Source organism: Dermochelys coriacea, chromosome 12, assembly GCF_009764565.3.
Source record: "Dermochelys coriacea isolate rDerCor1 chromosome 12, rDerCor1.pri.v4, whole genome shotgun sequence".
NCBI lineage: Eukaryota > Metazoa > Chordata > Testudines > Dermochelyidae > Dermochelys > Dermochelys coriacea.
The window spans coordinates 6,386,843-6,403,817 of record NC_050079.1 but is presented as its reverse complement, the minus strand read 5'-3'; the positions used below and the strand labels follow the sequence as shown (position 1 = coordinate 6,403,817).

The 16,975-nt window shown below is 58.6% G+C and overlaps 1 protein-coding gene across 2 annotated transcripts; it reads right to left on the bottom strand.

The window, feature by feature from the left end:
• Positions 1-523: 523 nt before the first annotated feature.
• ENKD1 (enkurin domain containing 1) lies at positions 524-16,644 on the bottom strand. 2 transcript variants are annotated; one of them, XM_043495178.1, is made up of 9 exons: positions 16,518-16,644; positions 12,030-12,124; positions 8,597-8,723; positions 7,190-7,414; positions 5,595-5,767; positions 3,636-3,797; positions 3,300-3,469; positions 2,124-2,260; positions 524-1,621 (listed from the first exon to the last, which is right to left on the bottom strand). In XM_043495178.1, the coding sequence occupies exons 3-9, from the start codon at positions 8,679-8,681 to the stop codon at positions 1,461-1,463; spliced, it is 1,113 nt and encodes a 370-aa protein (XP_043351113.1). In that variant the 5' UTR covers positions 8,682-8,723; positions 12,030-12,124; positions 16,518-16,644; the 3' UTR covers positions 524-1,460. The 2 variants fall into 2 exon arrangements, with proteins under 2 accessions (XP_043351113.1, XP_038223763.1); XM_038367835.2 differs by having other exon boundaries at positions 8,597-8,700.
• Between the last annotated feature and the right edge of the window lie 331 nt (positions 16,645-16,975).

Sequence of the window (16,975 nt, the reverse complement as noted above, 5' to 3'; positions counted from 1 at the left end):
ATTTCTTCTTTCTTCCATGGCCCATTGCAAGGCAGCAGGGAGAAGCAGCGCTAGCAACCACTGACAGTACCAGACAGGAGGTCAAATCCTCAGCTGGGGGGACGGGCTCCTCAGCCTTAAGGGGCTGGAGGCATCCCTGCCTCCCCCTCATGCAGCAGGCTTGCGCAGCTGGAAGATAGCAGCATCTGGCACCACATGTGCATACAGCTGGATCACCAAGGACCATGAAAGGTGCAGGCTATCCAGGCCCTGCCCCCAAGCACAGCACTTGGCAGGCTCCCTCCTCAGCCTCTGGGCCCCACTGCCCAGACACCAACCAACCATGCCCTGCCCCCACCTGCCATCCAGTGCAGTGCCCAGCCAGGCATTCCCCACCCTGGGCCCTGACAATGCCCAACACTCTATACACTCCAGCCTCACCTGCCAGTGCAGCACCCAGCCACCTGAACCCTCCCCACCTGCCAACACAGCACAAAGCAGCACCCACCCAGCCCTCCCCCTCACACACACTTGTTGCGCACAATACCTACAAAACCCTTTATTTAAAAGCTGTCCAACACATCCCCAGAAGAGTTCCCAAGCTCCCCACAAGTCCCCAGTGCCAGCTCCCTGCCAGCAGGGACAGGATCCCCACACCTGGTTACTCTGCCCCTTTGCTAGTCTTGGCCTACCAAGCATCCCTAGCAGATAGGACAAGCCACAGCTGCAGGGCTGCCCCCCGTACCCAGGCAGACGGCCTTTGGCAGAGGGCTGCAGGGGAGCGGTGGCCAGGCCAGGGGAGCGCCGGGCAGAGGTCCAGCATGGGCTGGCAGGGAGCTGGCTCTCAAGCCCGGCTGTGTCACACCCTCCCCAGCAGTGGGAACTGGGATGCTGCAGGGTTACGCTCAGACTCTCCCAAGCCGTAGAGCTGCCGATCTCCCGCCTTAAAGGATTTCCCTCCAAATGCCCACTGTGGCTCCCAGCTCCATCCTGGGAGGACGGCGGGCCGGAAAGGGGATGCCAGGCAGAGTGGCACAGGAATGGCTGCTCCTCCTTTTCCCCACAAACCATCACTCCATGTAAGCGAGAGGCTGGTAAGCCCAGTCGCACAGAGTGGCAGAGAGGCAGCTGAGCAGCACCGGGCCTGCTGCTTTCCCAGCAATGCTGCACAGAAGGTGTCATTGGCCAGTCTGCCCCTCAGGAGCCCCGCACCAGTCAGAGGCTGGGGCATTGCCTTGAAGACAATGGCCCCTTGGGTTCGTTTGGTGTTGTCACCCACAAGGGCCCAGCTGCCCTCTGCCAGGGGCCAGCTTGGCTGTGCGGCATTGGGTTGGGCTCTGAAAATCCCCAACACAAGAGCTGCTGCAGCAGCCAGTGGAAGCGGATTGAGTTTGATTTCCCTCCCCCCCAAGCCACAGAGCGAAGTGACCAGGAGTCCCCCCAGCAGGGTGGAAGATCCATGCACAGCACAATACCCCCCCTCAGGAGTCCAGCTTGATGAAGACCTTGGGCCTGGAGAAGATTTTCAGGGCCTCGTCGATCTGCGACAGCTTCTTCTCCAGCTCCACCCGCCTCTTCTGAATGTTCAGGGTGTCGGCCCGCACCGGCAGCATCACAAGGTCCTTCACCAGCTGCTCCTGGCCTGCGGATGAAAGGGAACTGGTGAGAGGGGACAGAGCCGTGCCTCTCCTGCTGTAGCACTAAGCACTGGTTCTCACTCCCCGGAAATCAGCTAACTGGCCATTATGCGGTCCCCAGGGCAGCTGACCTGCTACACCCACACGAAGGACCCTATGCACAGAGGCAGCATGTCACAGGGGGAAGAAGCCACCCCGCACTGAGACCCCCCCCAGAACATTGTGTCCTACTCCGCACATCACACTGCTGCAAGCCCTTCAGCTGGAGGGAGAGGGGGCAGCGGGGCTGGGCTGGGGCGGGCTGGAAGTCTGACTGTCCGTGGGGGAGAGGGGAGATTAGCACCATGGATTCTAGAAGAGTGACACCCCAGGGTCAAGGCTAGCGCTGCAGTTAGCAGAACCGTCCTCTGGCGCAGCACGTGGCACTGCAGAGCCGCGTGGGCTCATCTCTTTCCATCCGTCTGGGGAGGCCTCTCCAGCAGGAGCCAGTGGTTCTCCTCCCCTTACTCTGCTTCAGGTTGGTGAGGGTTTCCAGCCGCTCGCTCTCTGGCATCATGGTGTGACCTGGTGGCATGTCAGGGTCAGGCAGGTTTCGCTGCCATTCCTCCATCTCCCTGCGCCAGCGATCCTTCCGCTCCAGCAGGCTGCCGAGGGAGAAGGAGGGTGCATCAGCATGTGCAGCAAAGGGAGTGATCCAGGGAGGGCCAGATGGCCGGGGGCAAGAGGCTCAGATGGGACAGGGATGGGTGCCAGGCTTACCAATACTGGCCCAGCAGGAGTTGACTTGTCACCCTACTGAGTGACAGACTGCCCTGGAGACCAGGGGCCTCCAAAGGCCTGGCACAGCATGGGCAGTGCAGGCTTCCCATACATCATGGTGCCAGCACAGGGCCAGGGTCTGGGCCTGATCTGGAGGAATCAGCCCTGTGGCATCTCCACGCAGCCCTAGGCTCCGAGCTGGGAGCACCAATGGCCGGGGACCTGCAGTGCACCGCGGGGTGCTTCTGGGCCACACAGTAACTGACCCAGATGCACCAAACTCACTTCCCATGGGGCACCGGGCAGCAAGGTCCTGAGCTGGATCTGGCCCAATGTCAGAGCGAGAGGTTCAGTCTCCCATTCCCAGCCACCTGAGCCAGCCAACCCCTCTCCTGCCTTCCAGCCTTACAATACAGAAATCATCCAAGCCACTGGCCTGGGTCGAGCGAGGCAGGGAGCAGGAGGGGGGAGCTTTGCTCGGTCCTCTATGGGTGTCGCTCCGGAGGCCCCACCGGCCATTGTTGGACATTCTCGGCACTTAGGGGAAGTGACTTAGGCACTGAGGAGCCTTTCAATGAGACTGAGGCTCCTAAGTCACTTTGGCTCCCATTCCCAGCAGGGCTGAGCACCCGCAAGTCAACAGGAGCAGCTGACACTGCTCCATTGCGCAGAGCCACCAGGCCGCGCTGCCCAGTCTTCCCTGGCCCCGCTGCCCTGCACACAGCAGCTTCGTAGGGGATTTCGTTGGATCCTCTTGCGCCAAGCTCATTGCTGGTGCAACTGCATTGACCCCGGGAGCTCACTATGCAGAGTGGCGAAGGAGCACGTGCTGCGAGAGAAGCCGCTGCCGTCCCACGAACGGAGCAGCAAGTGGGTACAGGCTTGCTTGTGACAGAGGTGCCAGCTGGGCAGGAGCCTACGTACTACTGGGGCACGTGGCCCTTCTGCTTGGCATTGTACTCCTCCTGCTCTCGGCGCTTCTGCTCCAGCGCCTCACCCAGCGACTGCAGCGAGCGCGAGCGCCGCATAGGGGCCCGCTTGGCGGTGCGGGCATTGTGGCTGATGAAGTCGACGCTGGTGCCTTCTACCTGGATCTGGAAGGAAAGGGGGCAGCATGAGAGGCCAGGCAGCACTGATCCCCCTGCATAGCATGGGGCCTTCTGAGGCTGGAGTGAAGGAACTTGTGCAGAACGAGACGCAGGAGCGATTCTGGAGCACCAGGAGCATGGAGCCAGCGAGCAGGGAAGGACAGTCCCTCACCTTGGCATCAGTGTATGGTGCTCCTGAAGCCTCTGTGTCTGTCACCACTCTCGTTTTGGCAGGGCTGGGCGACAGCGACCGGCGTGGCTGGACCCCGGAGCCGCAGCGGGAATACGCCCGGAGGAATTTCTGAGACTCCGGGTTAGGGGGGGGAGAGCTCTCCTGCGAAAGGCAAAGGGAGAGAGAGAGAGAGACTACTGCTGGAACAGGGCAAACCAAACAGCAAAGCCCTTCAGAGCCCAGGATCACCCAGGAGTTCCATGGCAGATGGGCGACCCCAGGCCCTGCTGCTGCATGCCACGGGAAGGTCTCCTCTAGAGGCAGCCAGGCAGGGAACTCAGCCAGCAGGGGACACGCGGATCCAGATCCTGCCAGTGAATTCAATGGCCTAATGCAGATTTACAGTGGAGTGACACTGGAGTATGACAGAGGAATCTGAAGAAGCAAACCCATGGGCTGCCAATGAATTTAGCACTCGGACATACAGTGCCCTGAGTGCCCCCAGACAGGCCTAGGCTTCACACTGCCGCCGGCTGTGGCAGGGACTAGAATACCTGTATGACAAAGTCGGAATTTTCTGTAATTTTTTTATTATGCCTCTGTGTGCCTCAGTTTCCCTCTGCACTTTTCATTGTTACCCAGTGGTTGCAACTAGGGCAGAGCGGGAGACTGAGGAGAGTGTCACTGGTTGGGGTGGGATGAATGGGGCGTTAAAGAACTGGCTGAAACCGACCCATATCAGTGGAGGATCCAGAACAACAATGGGAGCCCCAAGGGCCGAATGACTGACACCTAGCCTGGGAAATCTCCAGCTGGAGGAACATGTGACCTCCACGTGGGTTGTCAGGGAAGGGCTAAGTGGTGGCGTTTGGGGAGACTCAGCAACTCTCTCTGGAGATGGAATTAACAGCAGCATGGCTGGGTGGAGTGCGGGCATGGCCAGGACGGACCATGTCAACCTTCACTTCTCTGTGCTGACCTAAGGAATTCCCCACAATAAACCCGGCTCTGCTGTGAAAAGGCTGCCTGGTGTCACTGCAAACATGCCCTGAGAGCGCTGTGCCCCAAAGGGGACAGTACAAGCCTCCCACAGGAGCCTGGCTGGGCTGGATTCGCTGCAGGGAGCCACGGAGAGAGACGGGGTCGCAGGTGCCCAAGGGCCCAGTTTCATGGTCACGAGCCTGTGAAACCATGTGGGTCCTTGGGGCCCGGTTGTGGCATAGACCAGACCCTGTGATTCTGTGACAGCCTGTTAAAATGCCAAGTGTCAAAGTCCCACTGAGTGGTCTGAGCTATTAAGAGCTCTGTGCCCTTCGAACTGAGGGGCTGGGTCACTCTTCCCTTTTGATCTGGTTTCATGCATGAGACCAGCGACCCATCCTGCAGAGTGGGACAGCACAGCATGGCGTGGACCAATCCGATTCCATAGGTGAGAGCTGCAGGGCATAGACCACAGACCACAATAGCAGCTTTCCAGGCAGCGACTCAGCGATGCCGCCATCTAGTAGCGTCGGAATGCCCTGATCTCTTCATACCAACGAGTGCTGCATCATACCCACCTGCTGGAGCAGCCAACTGCCATGGGGACATCTTCTGATCCCATCCCACGACAGCCACAGTGCAGAACCACAGTGGGGATTCCATTTCTCCCCAAGTTGGGCAGTGGCCAGACCCTTCCCATCACACTGAGGCACCTTTAACCAGATGTTAGCCACCGGTCTCCTCGCCAGAGCCAGGTATTCCTGCCCAGGATATGGCTCTGCTCTCACCATCTGCAGCAGCATGGGAAGGGAACACTTCCATCCCCTGTGCTACTGAGCAGGGCTCTGCAGAGCTACGCATGGTCTCCCTGCAAATCGAGGTACCCTGCCTGATATCTCCGGGACATGCTGACTGGGCTGAGCCTGCTGGCAGCTGGGGCAATGGACCGTGAATGTCTACAGGGCAGTGGGCAGGTACCTGCAGCTTGGCCTTCACCTTGGACTCCACATGCTCATACTTCTGGGATTTCCACAGGGCCTTCATGGGTTTGGGATGGCTGTGCTCCCTCGCCAGCTCCTTCTCCTTGCATTTCCTCTGGATCTCCCTCATCCGCCTCACGTTCTCCTTCTCATGGTCCTTGGCCTCTTTCCCTGCATGCCCCGGGGAGAGACAGCTTTTACCAACAAACCCTCCCGAGCCATAAGTGGGTGCCCACGACCTTTGGCACCAGAGACCAAGGCCTCTACTAAGCTAGTCTGTTCACTGCAAACAGCAGCAAGCTGTCATCCTCCCTGTGTGCCAGCCACCAGGGGGCGACAGAATCATACCCATTGAGCCCCTTGTAAGCGCACATAAGACACTGGATTTTCTGGAGTGACTCAATTGTGCCATGACACAGAGCTACTCACTAGCACTCTCTGCTGCTGGCCCTGGGAGCGCTGCAGACAAGCGTCAATCAGTAGAGCCAGAAGGCTCCGCCACTCAGCTGGAGGTGGGACTGGTTTGAATCCTAGCTCTTGTTTGGGATCATGCGAAGACTGTCCCTCCCCCTCCACTACCTGACAGCCCAGAGGGCTGGGCCAATGCTCTAGCTCAGCATCATGCCACAAACACCCCAGCACCCAGGGGAGAAAACTACTGCTGGTCGCTCCTGCCCCAGGGGGAGGGTGGGATGGGGAACCACAGGCCTTCCCAGTGCATGGGGGACAGTGTTAACAGCAATGCCAGACTCTATGTTGGACCCATCTGCCCTTCCTGCCCGAGGGCCAACCAGACTGATTCAGAAAGGTCTAGGGTCCACAATCAGTACTTTAGGGCAGATTCTCTGTCCTCAGCTCAGGTTGTAGAAATTTCCCCACCAGGAGGATTGTGGGTTTTACCCCAGACGGGAGTTTCCCACTGACATCCCAGCTCCAGGACAGACAGCGGCTGGTGCATACTGCACTCTGGCTGTCCTCTGCAGGCACAAGCCAGTACAGTCTCCAGACTGCTGAGCTGGGGAAGCAAACAGGGGAGCCAGAACGAGGTCATAGATTCCAAGGCCAGCAGAGCCCTCCTTTGCAAGGCACTCCCCATGGCTGTTCTCATCATCCACGCACTTGGATAATCACCTTGAATCTACTTGGCTCTTGGCCTCCATGACTTCTTGTTGCAGTGAGTACCACAGGCTAACCGTGTTGTATAAAAAAAACACTTCTTTTCATCACCTTTAAGTGTGCTGCCTCTCAATTTAACCACCATCCCTCAACCTTGAGCCAGGGTAAACTGAAGTGCTCAATTTGCTCCCAGACTGCCCCACAGCCTGTCCTGCACCAGCAGGTCTCCTCTTCACTCTCCCTTCCTAGCCCCAGACAAAGGCCATGCTGCAGTCAGGGTGAGGCTATGACCTCAGTAACCCCAGGGTACAGACACTGCTCCCATTGCAGTCCACCCAGAGCCAATCAGCCCCCAACAAATCCAACCCTTAGCTATTCGGTTGGAAATCCCCACCCTAAGGCCTTGCCACTGTGTCCAATCAAAGTATTCATCCTGCCCTTAGCCACGGTCAGCTCCAGCTGCTCAGCTGCACTTACTTTTCAGGGGCGGCTCCCTGTAGAGAGAGATCCCCTCCAGCTTCAGCAAGACCCCGACCATCCCCTTCTGCCCCTTCTCCAGGATGTCCTGACCATTGGGGCGGATACGCGGGGCAGGATGGGCAGGGCGGGCACTGTAGCAGGTGGGGTACAGGCTGGGATCTGGGGCTAGAGGGCCAGAGAGGAAGTCCAGCTTCAAGGCATTCCCTTCCAGCCTCCCTCGAGCTAGAGAGAGACAGTGTGAGAGTCAAGACGTGCAGCACCATCCCATTGCTTTCTCCCTCCATGCCCCAGGCTTGCTCCGGGCTAGCCCCATTCTAGCCAAGGCGGGCTCGGATGAGGCTGGAGCAGGGCCCGTGCAAGGAGGTTTCACGCCTTAGGCAAAACTTCCACCTTGCACCGCCCGCTCCTCGCCGCCGCCCCCCGCTCAGCCCTGGGAGCCCCCCCGCGGCAGCTCCCCACCGCCCCCTCCCTCCCCTTGGCCCGGAGAGCCCCCCCTGCGGCAGCTCCCCACCACCCCCCCCTTCCTCCCCTCGACCCAGGGAGCCCCCACATGGCAGCTCCCCGCCGCTCCCTCCCTCCCTCCCCTTGGCCCGGGGACCCCCCCGCGGCAGTTCTCTGCTGCTGCCCCCTCCCTTCCTCTCGGCCCGGGGAGCCCCCCCTGCGGCAGCACCCCGCCCCAGCTCACCTCTGCTCCGCCTCATCCCCGAGCACACTGCCGCTTCTCCCGCCTCCCAGGCTTGTGGCACCAATCAGCTGTTTGGCACGCAAGCCTGGGAGAGAGAGAAGCAGAAGGGGGCAGTGCTCAGGGGAGGAGGCGGAGCAGAGGTGAGCTGGGGCGGGGTGCAGTTGCCCTGTGCACTGCCCCCCCCACGTTTCTTGCTGCAGGCGGCCCTCCCTGCACCCCCCTGCCCCAGCTCACCTCCGCTCCACTGCCGCCCCCAACCACTTGGTGCCCTAAGTGACCGCCTAGTTTGCCTAGTAGTTGCACCGGCCCTGGGCTGGAGAGCCCCCTTGCCTCCCCAACCCACCTTCTCCTAATTCCCAGCCCCACTGCCCCTCACTGACGCTGCTCCTAACGAACGTCAGCCTGGTCCTGGGAGTGCTCAGCATCTCAGAGGTGCCAAGCTTCTTTGCAGGCCCATTCCGTGCCCTTTGGAGCAGAGCGTGCTGGCTCTGCAGGAACTCCCAGCCCCTGTCTGCCTGCACTGGAGGACTTGGGGGAAGCCAGGCCAATGAAAAGCCCTCTGGCCTGGCACCTCAACGGGCCACCATGCTGGCCCCCTCCATGGATCCAGTGTGACTGTGCAGCAAAATGGGTCTACGGACGGGAAGGCTTTAATGAGAACAAGCCGCCCCATGACTATGTAGGACCCCATCCATGCTCCATGCTTCACCGGCACTCACCTGATAGGGGGCGTTTGTAATAATCCGGAAACAGCGTGGGGTCGGGAGGGATGGGTCCCGAGATCCTGGAAGGTCCCTCAGACATCTCGGCCACGGCTCTGCAGCTGCAATCGACAAGCGGACACCATTGGGAAGAGAAACCAGCTGAGTTTTTCCTGGGAATCATTTACCAGCCACAGTGAATATTTAAATACATCTGGGCTGCTGCTCTTCACTGGAGACACCCAGCTAGGGAAAACAAACACCCACCCTCCAATCTGGACACTGACCAAGCTGCAGGCATCACTTGGGAACCCCACCAGGTAGTGAGTGACCAGCACGGCTCCCCCACGCAAAGCATCCATGTTTGCTGCTATACTCTGCCAAGCTAGGAGTGGACGATGGGATGTATCACATGATAAACTGCCCTGTTCTGTTCATTCCCTCTGAAGCATCTGGCACTGGCTACTGTGGAAGACAGGATAATGCGCTAGATAGACCACTGGTCTGACCCAGTACGGCTGTTCTTATGGCATCTCCCCTTCGCCAGAGGTCGCTTGGTTCATGCACTGTCACCATGTGTTTGCTCTGCAGTGTGACTGTAAGAATGGTCCTGTCTCACTCCCCAGGAGTATCAGAGGCTGAGCTGCTCACTGCAGGGACTGAGATGGGTACGTGCTGCTTTGGGGAGTGAGAGGGTTTCTCTCGGGGCCCCATGAGTAGAACCGATGGCCAAGATTCTCCAGCCACGGCCGTCTCATGTTGCTGTGGGGCTTGGCCTGCTTTGTTCCACCGGAGGCTGCTTTTGCTGCTGCTGCAGCCCTGAACTGGGAGCATGCATTGTAGCTTAAAGCCTTAGCTCCCTCTAAGGGTGCAATACCAAACCCTACCCAACAGAAGCACCCGGCACTTCCATTCCGGGAACAATGCATGAGCAGGAAAGTGCCCATCCTGACCCTCAGATTCAAGGGAGTGGGCTGGGCTGGCTGCTTAGTTATCCGTTAGACAGATTTGCTGCAGCCTGACTTGGTCACACACAGGCCTGTGATTCCACTTGTACAGTCACTCTTCAGGGCAGAACCTCATTTTGCACCCTGGTCACAACCGCACCTGCTGGTTCCCTTTAGCCCCAAGAGCCGGGAAGGCATTAGATCTCCAACACAAGAGCAGCCAGCACTTCTCCCCTTGCAACACTGAAAGAAGCCTTTCAGAGAGCCCCATATCACCAGGGGACATGCGCTCACTCACTGAGACTTGCTCCCCACTCAGAAAATCATAATAAAACCGGGCCAGGCCCTGAGCCAAGCTGAGCAGCATCAACTCCCTGGGACTTTGGGATGGGATCAGGCTGCAGCCCTGGATAGCAGAGTTTGGAAGGCTCAACAATTGTCACAGATAGGCGAGCCCTCCAGAGGGCAGAGTCCTTCCCACTGACCCTGCGTCTCGGCACCACTGCGCTGTAATGCGCAGTAGCAAGGAGAGCACGGTGGTGCTCCAGGGACAGGCAGGGTCCTCAATTCCATTTACAATCCAATGAATTATTGATACAGAGGGGGGATAAGAAGGCCTATGATGCTAACAGCTAATCCGCCTAAGCCTGCCGTCATGGAGGTACAGCTCTTACTGGAATGAGACCCATTAGCAAAAAGCTAATTATTGCCCCCCAGGGGCTAATGCAGCGGTGACAAATGCGGCAACAGTTACATGTCAGTAAGAGAGCATAAGGGCTTATCAACACATGGAGCTATTCTGGAACAGCTCCAGCTGTGGACACTCCTACTCTGGAATAAGAGTGCCTTGTTCCAGTTTCGCTTGATCCACTTTCAAAACCTTGGCCCAGGAGGTCTCACTGTCAGCCTTTCCCCTCCTGGCAAGGTCCCTCGTTCGAGCTAGTCCCTGTCCCATAAGAAAGCCACCAGCAGTGCAACACGCACAGTCGGAGCAAAGCAAAGGCAGCTGCATGCCGTTATCAGCCGAGCCCTGTGGAAATCAGCAAGAGAGATCATGCAACATCAATAGAAAATTTGTCACAGAGATTAACACAAAAGAACCGTGAGCAGAAGTACATTGATAGCCTATTATGAAAGACATAATCCAGTGAATTTTGGAGTCCACTGGCCCCAAAGCCAGGAGGGAGCCATGATTCATCTGGAGGGCTGTGATAGCAGCAGCAGGGCCTCCCAGGTGAATTCAAAGGCCCATTTCAGACCTATCCCATCTTTCCCTTTCTATTCTCTCTCTCGAGGATTAAAATAGATGGAGCATTTCCTGTGCCTGGCCTTGCTGTGCAAATAGTCTTCCAAATGAGGCAGGGTGACTTCCACTGCCTGGAATGCTGCATGAGCTGGTGGCAGATCAGAGAGGGAAGGGGCAGAAGAGTGCCACTTGGAGCTGCTGGCATTACCCCTGCCCCGGGAGACAAAGGGTAAATTCAGAGCCAGCAGGGAGGGTGCTGTACATCACTGGAATCTGAGTCTGCTCCCATCCACGTCAGTGGCTGAAATTTCCCCAACTTCAGTGACAGCAGGAGCAGGCCCGAGGCCGTCAGAAAGCAGTTCTGGGTGGGTTTAATGTGGGGGCAAGGGAAGTGGCAGGAAAAGCAGTTAGCAGGAGAGGTGGGATGGGAGCCCACCTTCCCCTGCCAACAGGAGTTTTCCCAACCCCTAAGTTATACCTGATGTGCAATTCGCTTCACGGCTCAGAGCTCCCATGACTCCAGCCTCATGTGTACAATTCCCCACTCTCTGTTCCATGCAGAGAGCAACCGGACAGAGCAGGACTCTGCCTTTAACCCCTTCCTGTTGCAAGTCAGTGCTGATGAGAGCTGTTCACTGCAGCCATGGAGACTGCAGGCCTCACTGTACCCTCTGCCCTGCCACTGGGCCGCCAAGGCCTGTTTGCAGAGAGGCTGAGGAGCAGCCAATTGCGGCCAAATGTGCTGGTGGCTTTTGCACGGGGACATCTGTTCCCTAGGAGCTGGGCAGGTCTCCACGCACTGCACATAGGAACAAAGCCAGCTTAGCAGTTATGTTCTTTCCAACAAGCAGAAATTACACCTTGCAGCAACAGCCTAGAAGAAGGAGGTAAACGGGGCTCTCTTCCAAAAGGGATGGTAGGAGGGTACTCAGGTACCTCCCTTAGAGGAGGTTGGGGAGGCAGCAGCATCCTCTCAATGCTCCAAGGACAAGGGGATTGTACGTCCTGTGGCCAGAGTAGGTAGAATAACGTTGCAGGGCTACATCAAGGTCTGCAGCTCCCTCATTCTTAACCTAGGGTGCATGGACCGTGCAGAGATTATGGGACTCAGCATTCAATGATCCAGCCACTTGGATGAAGATGGAGCATTGCATGCTGGGATCTGTAGAGGCCACACCTATCCTATAAGAGATATGGGAAGGGGATGCAGCTCTCCACTGGGCAATGTTCGGGTGTCTCAGAGATCACGTTTCTTTACCTTTTACTTCACAGGTGACAGGAGGAGAGAGATGTCAGGAAGCAGCCAGAGGACTCGCTATGTGTATCAGCCAATGGTTCCCACAGACCGTCCATCTGGAAATAATGCAACGAAAAGCACTTGTACACAGCAGCTCGGATCAGCCAGCAATCACACAGCACTTTGCAAAGATGGACGCAATTATCCTCATTCCACGGATTCACAGTGTGAGCCACTGAAGCCCTGAAAAGTCCAAGATCCTGCTACTGGAGAGGTCAGCCAGCTGCCCTACATCTCACTGAACACCCAATGTTGATTGCTTTCAGACATACAAAAGAAGACGACAGCTAGTTAAATATAGTTGGGTTGGAATCAGCTCTCATTTGTAGTCTCCACCTTTGGGGGAGAGGGGGAGAAACTAGTGGCCTCCCCTGCCCCCAATTTCCCAGGTGGAGGAGGAGGGTTGGGTTTAACCCTGGCCTATCCTAAAGGAAATTCCAGCAGGCTCCATTAAAATAATTCAGCTGATCTCGACTAGCTTCTGGTGGTTTCTCCTGGAGCCTTACATAGCTTTGGTCCCTAGATGGCCAACCAGAACCAACAGGAACCAAGCTGAAAATTTTCAAATGAGATTTCAGCTAAGGTTACAATATCACCCTCTCTGAGCACTGGGCACCAGGAGTACATCTGCACTGGAGCTGGAAGTTCTCATTTCCATACCAAGGGTCTCTGACAGGATGGTACTTGGGTTAACTTGCCCCTCCCGCCACTAGCACCACTGCCACTACACTGCTATTTTAGGTTTCAGAGTAGCAGCCGTGTTAGTCTGTATTCGCAAAAGAAAAGGAGGACTTGTGGCACCTTAGAGACTAACACATTTATTTGAGCATAAGCTTTCGTGAGCTACAGCTCATCCAATTAAGTGAGCCGTAGCTCACGAAAGCTTATGCTCAAATAAATTTGTTAGTCTCTAAGGTGCCGCAAGTACTGCTATTTTAGGCACACTAGCGTGGGCATGTCTCCCCGAGCTGGGATGTACATCTTCCAGCCCCTGGGCAGGCATATCCCAAGCCAGTGGTCCCCAAACTGTGGGGTGAGCACCCGAGGGGGAGGAACAGTGGGAGGGCACAGCAGGCTTGGGCCAGCCCCCACAGGGTGGGGGGATATCACCACCCAGCCCTGCTCTACCCACAGTTGTGACCCCGGCCTTGGGCCCGGACCCACCCCAGCCATGGCCCCTGCCTCAGTCCCTGGCTCTGCTCCCCGCCGCGGCCCTGGCCTCAGCCCCAGGCCCCAGCTGCAGCTCTGGCCCCAGGCCCAGGCCCCGCTCCCAGCATGGCTCTGGGCCCAACCTTGGCCCCTGCCTGCAGCTCCCAAGGTGACATGGACAGCTCACATTATGGATAAGGCGGGGCACTGCCTTAAGCCCATTGCCTGGAGACTTCTAAGGGAAGGCTCACTGGGAAAGGATTTTGATTGATTGGCTAAAGTCCATAGTATTCTACCACATACACACAGCCTTTCAGATACGTCCCAGAATGAGGGACCACTTCTTGTCATTAAAGATCCCAAGGGCTCTTTTCTTAACTATCTAGACAAATTCCAACACAGGTAATTACATTCTGCCTCCCTACATCTCCCTTGCACTGTCAACTGCTAGGATATCCCTCTTCACTTCTTGTCCTTAACTAGTGCAGGGTGCTACTGCATGCTGTTAAACAGCTGTCACATTCCACTCCAGAAGTGGCCGTATTTCGGTAGTAGAGGAGTGTTCCCTAGCTAAGGCGTGTATAGTGCTTTGGGGTTCCCGGAGATGAAAGGTGCTATAGAAATGAATGCCATTCTTTCTCTTTCACATTTGTATATAGCCCCTCTCCCTGTAGGATCTCCAGTCTATCGCTACTGTATACTACCATGGCCGCAAAAAACTGTAACTGACATGACCTGGACTGTTGCTGACGAGGGCTGAAGCAAAGGTGAGTGAGAGAGAGAGAGATCCTCCCTGACCACCATGACCTGTTCCCCAGATCATCTCTTTCCACTGTAATCTCCTCCACTAACCAACGATGGCTGCCTTCCAACCACTTTTCAATTTACAGTTTACCAGACTAGAGCCTCTGGAGTTATTTAATCTTGCCCCCCTTTCAAACTGCCCCCCTACATACCAAGTCCTGGAAATACCCTTGCTATGAACAGACACAACACATGCTGCTCAAAGCTCAGTAGTTGGAACAGAACCAGGTGTTCGAAGTCCCGCTGGGGACAGGTTACTGGTATGATCAAGCAGGGGGAGCCCCTTTATCTGCCTCCTTTATTCCTAGCGCTGTAACCTCCTCTCGCATCTCCTACTTGGTGCTCCCAGCGCACATTAGAACTATCAACCAATCTGCACAGCATCCTAGTGGGGTACATCAGCATGGCTCCTCCCTTCTACACAGGGCAACCGAAGGCCCAAGAAAAGAGGTTTTGCTGCTGCCACTGGCCAAGCCAGAAACAGAACCCAGGAGTCCTGGAATTCCCAGTCTCCTTCTCCAACCACTAGACCACACACCCTTCCCAAGGCAGCATCACTGGAATTATGAACAAACAAGCTCCAGCCACCTGTCTCCCACCAGCCGGCCAAGCAGCATCTGGCCAGGCGTCCGTGCAACAGCAACGGCTCTGTGCTCTTGGCCACGTGCCAGCCTTGGCATTTGTGCTTTATTTTGCTGGCTTGGAGGGCAAACTGCTTCCAGGCAGAATGCAAACAAAGCTCCCCAAATCAACGGGCAACAAGCCAGGGGAGTCGGTTACCGGTGGGGTCAGGAGCCCTGGGGGAGGAGGGGTGAGCAGGGATTAGTACCCGTCTTTCAGTGTGCCCCGTGAATGTGGCAGAGCCCCCAGGGCGCTGGCCCCCCACAGCAGAGCTCTGTGCTGGAGCGTGGGCTAGGCGCAGGGCCAGAGGAAGCCAGCCTCTGCAGCGTCCCGGGCACCCTGGGCATGCTGGGGTCCAAGCGGGACACTCCTGGCTCCATCTGGCTCCTCAGGGAGGAAGGTCCCTGCCCAGGGAAGGAGGGGGGTCAGGCTTGGGGCCCCTGGACAGTGTGGGGTCCCTCAGCAGTATGGAGCCCCTGCTCCGAGGCAGAGCCTGCAACAGGGAGTCTGTGCCAACCTGCCGGCACCACAGACCAGATGTCCCCACCCCAACCCCCCACAGCACGGGGGGTGCCCCGACCTGAGCTCCCATAGGGTGAGGACCCCCCACCCATACCCCCGACCCTCCACAGCAAAGGGGGGTGCCCGACCTGACCCCCCCCAGTGTGAGGAGCCCCCACCCATACCCCCGACCCCCCACAGCAAAGGGGGGTGCCCGACCTGACCCCCCCCAGTGTGAGGAGCCCCCACCCATACCCCCGACCCCCCACAGCAAAGGGGGGTGCCCGACCTGACCCCCCCATAGTGTAAGGAGCCCCCACCCATACCCCCGACCCCCCACAGCAAAGGGGGGTGCCCGACCTGACCCCCCCCAGTGTGAGGAGCCCCCACCCATACCCCCGACCCCCCACAGCAAAGGGGGGTGCCCGACCTGACCCCCCCATAGTGTAAGGAGCCCCCACCCATACCCCCGACCCCCCACAGCAAAGGGGGGTGCCCGACCTGACCCCCCCAGTGTGAGGAGCCCCCACCCATACCCCCGACCCCCCACAGCAAAGGGGGGTGCCCGACCTGACCCCCCCCAGTGTGAGGAGCCCCCACCCATACCCCCGACCCCCCACAGCAAAGGGGGGTGCCCGACCTGACCCCCCCCAGTGTGAGGAGCCCCCACCCATACCCCCGACCCCCCACAGCAAAGGGGGGTGCCCGACCTGACCCCCCCCAGTGTGAGGAGCCCCCACCCATACCCCCGACCCCCCACAGCAAAGGGGGGTGCCCGACCTGACCCCCCCCGTGTGAGGAGCCCCCACCCATACCCCCGACCCCCACAGCAAAGGGGGGTGCCCGACCTGACCCCCCCATAGTGTAAGGAGCCCCCACCCATACCCCCGACCCCCCACAGCAAAGGGGGGTGCCCGACCTGACCCCCCCCAGTGTGAGGAGCCCCCACCCATACCCCCGACCCCCCACAGCAAAGGGGGGTGCCCGACCTGACCCCCCCCAGTGTGAGGAGCCCCCACCCATACCCCCGACCCCCACAGCAAAGGGGGGTGCCCGACCTGACCCCCCCATAGTGTAAGGAGCCCCCACCCATACCCCCGACCCCCCACAGCAAAGGGGGGTGCCCGACCTGACCCCCCCCAGTGTGAGGAGCCCCCACCCATACCCCCGACCCCCCACAGCAAAGGGGGGTGCCCGACCTGACCCCCCCCCAGTGTGAGGTGCCCCGACCCCCACCCCACAGCACGGTTGAGGGCGCCCTGCCCCGAGCTCCCCATAACGCAGAGGTGCCCCCCTCATACCCCCACATCGCCGGGGATACCCCGCCCCCCACAGCGCGGCGTCCCCCGCAGGCCCCCCGACCCCGGCACTGACCCGCTCGCGCTCTCAGGCGGTTACGCGCCCCCCGCTTGCCCAAGCAACAGCGTCGCCGCCGCTTCCAGCCGCCGCGGGGGCTTCTGGGAGCTGTAGTTCGCTGCTCGGCCGGTCCAGGCGCGCCCCCTGCCGGCCGCGCCGGGCTCAGCCCAGGTGACTGACGCCCCCGCCCTGCAGGTGGGGTGGTGGCCGGACGGGCCCGATTTGGCGACAGGGGCCGTGTCGTGATTTGCCTTAACCCCCCCAATTCCGTGCCATGACCCCCCCTCTGTCTTGCTCCCCCCAGATTCCATGTCGTGACCCCCCCATTCTCTTTCTTTCAGAGTCTCCCCTCCCCTTGATTCCCTGTTGTGACCCCCGCTTCCGTGTCATGATCCCCCCCCGCTTCCGTGTCATGATCCCCCACCGGTTCCGTGTCATGATCCCCCCGCTTCCGTGTCATGATCCCCCCGCTTCCG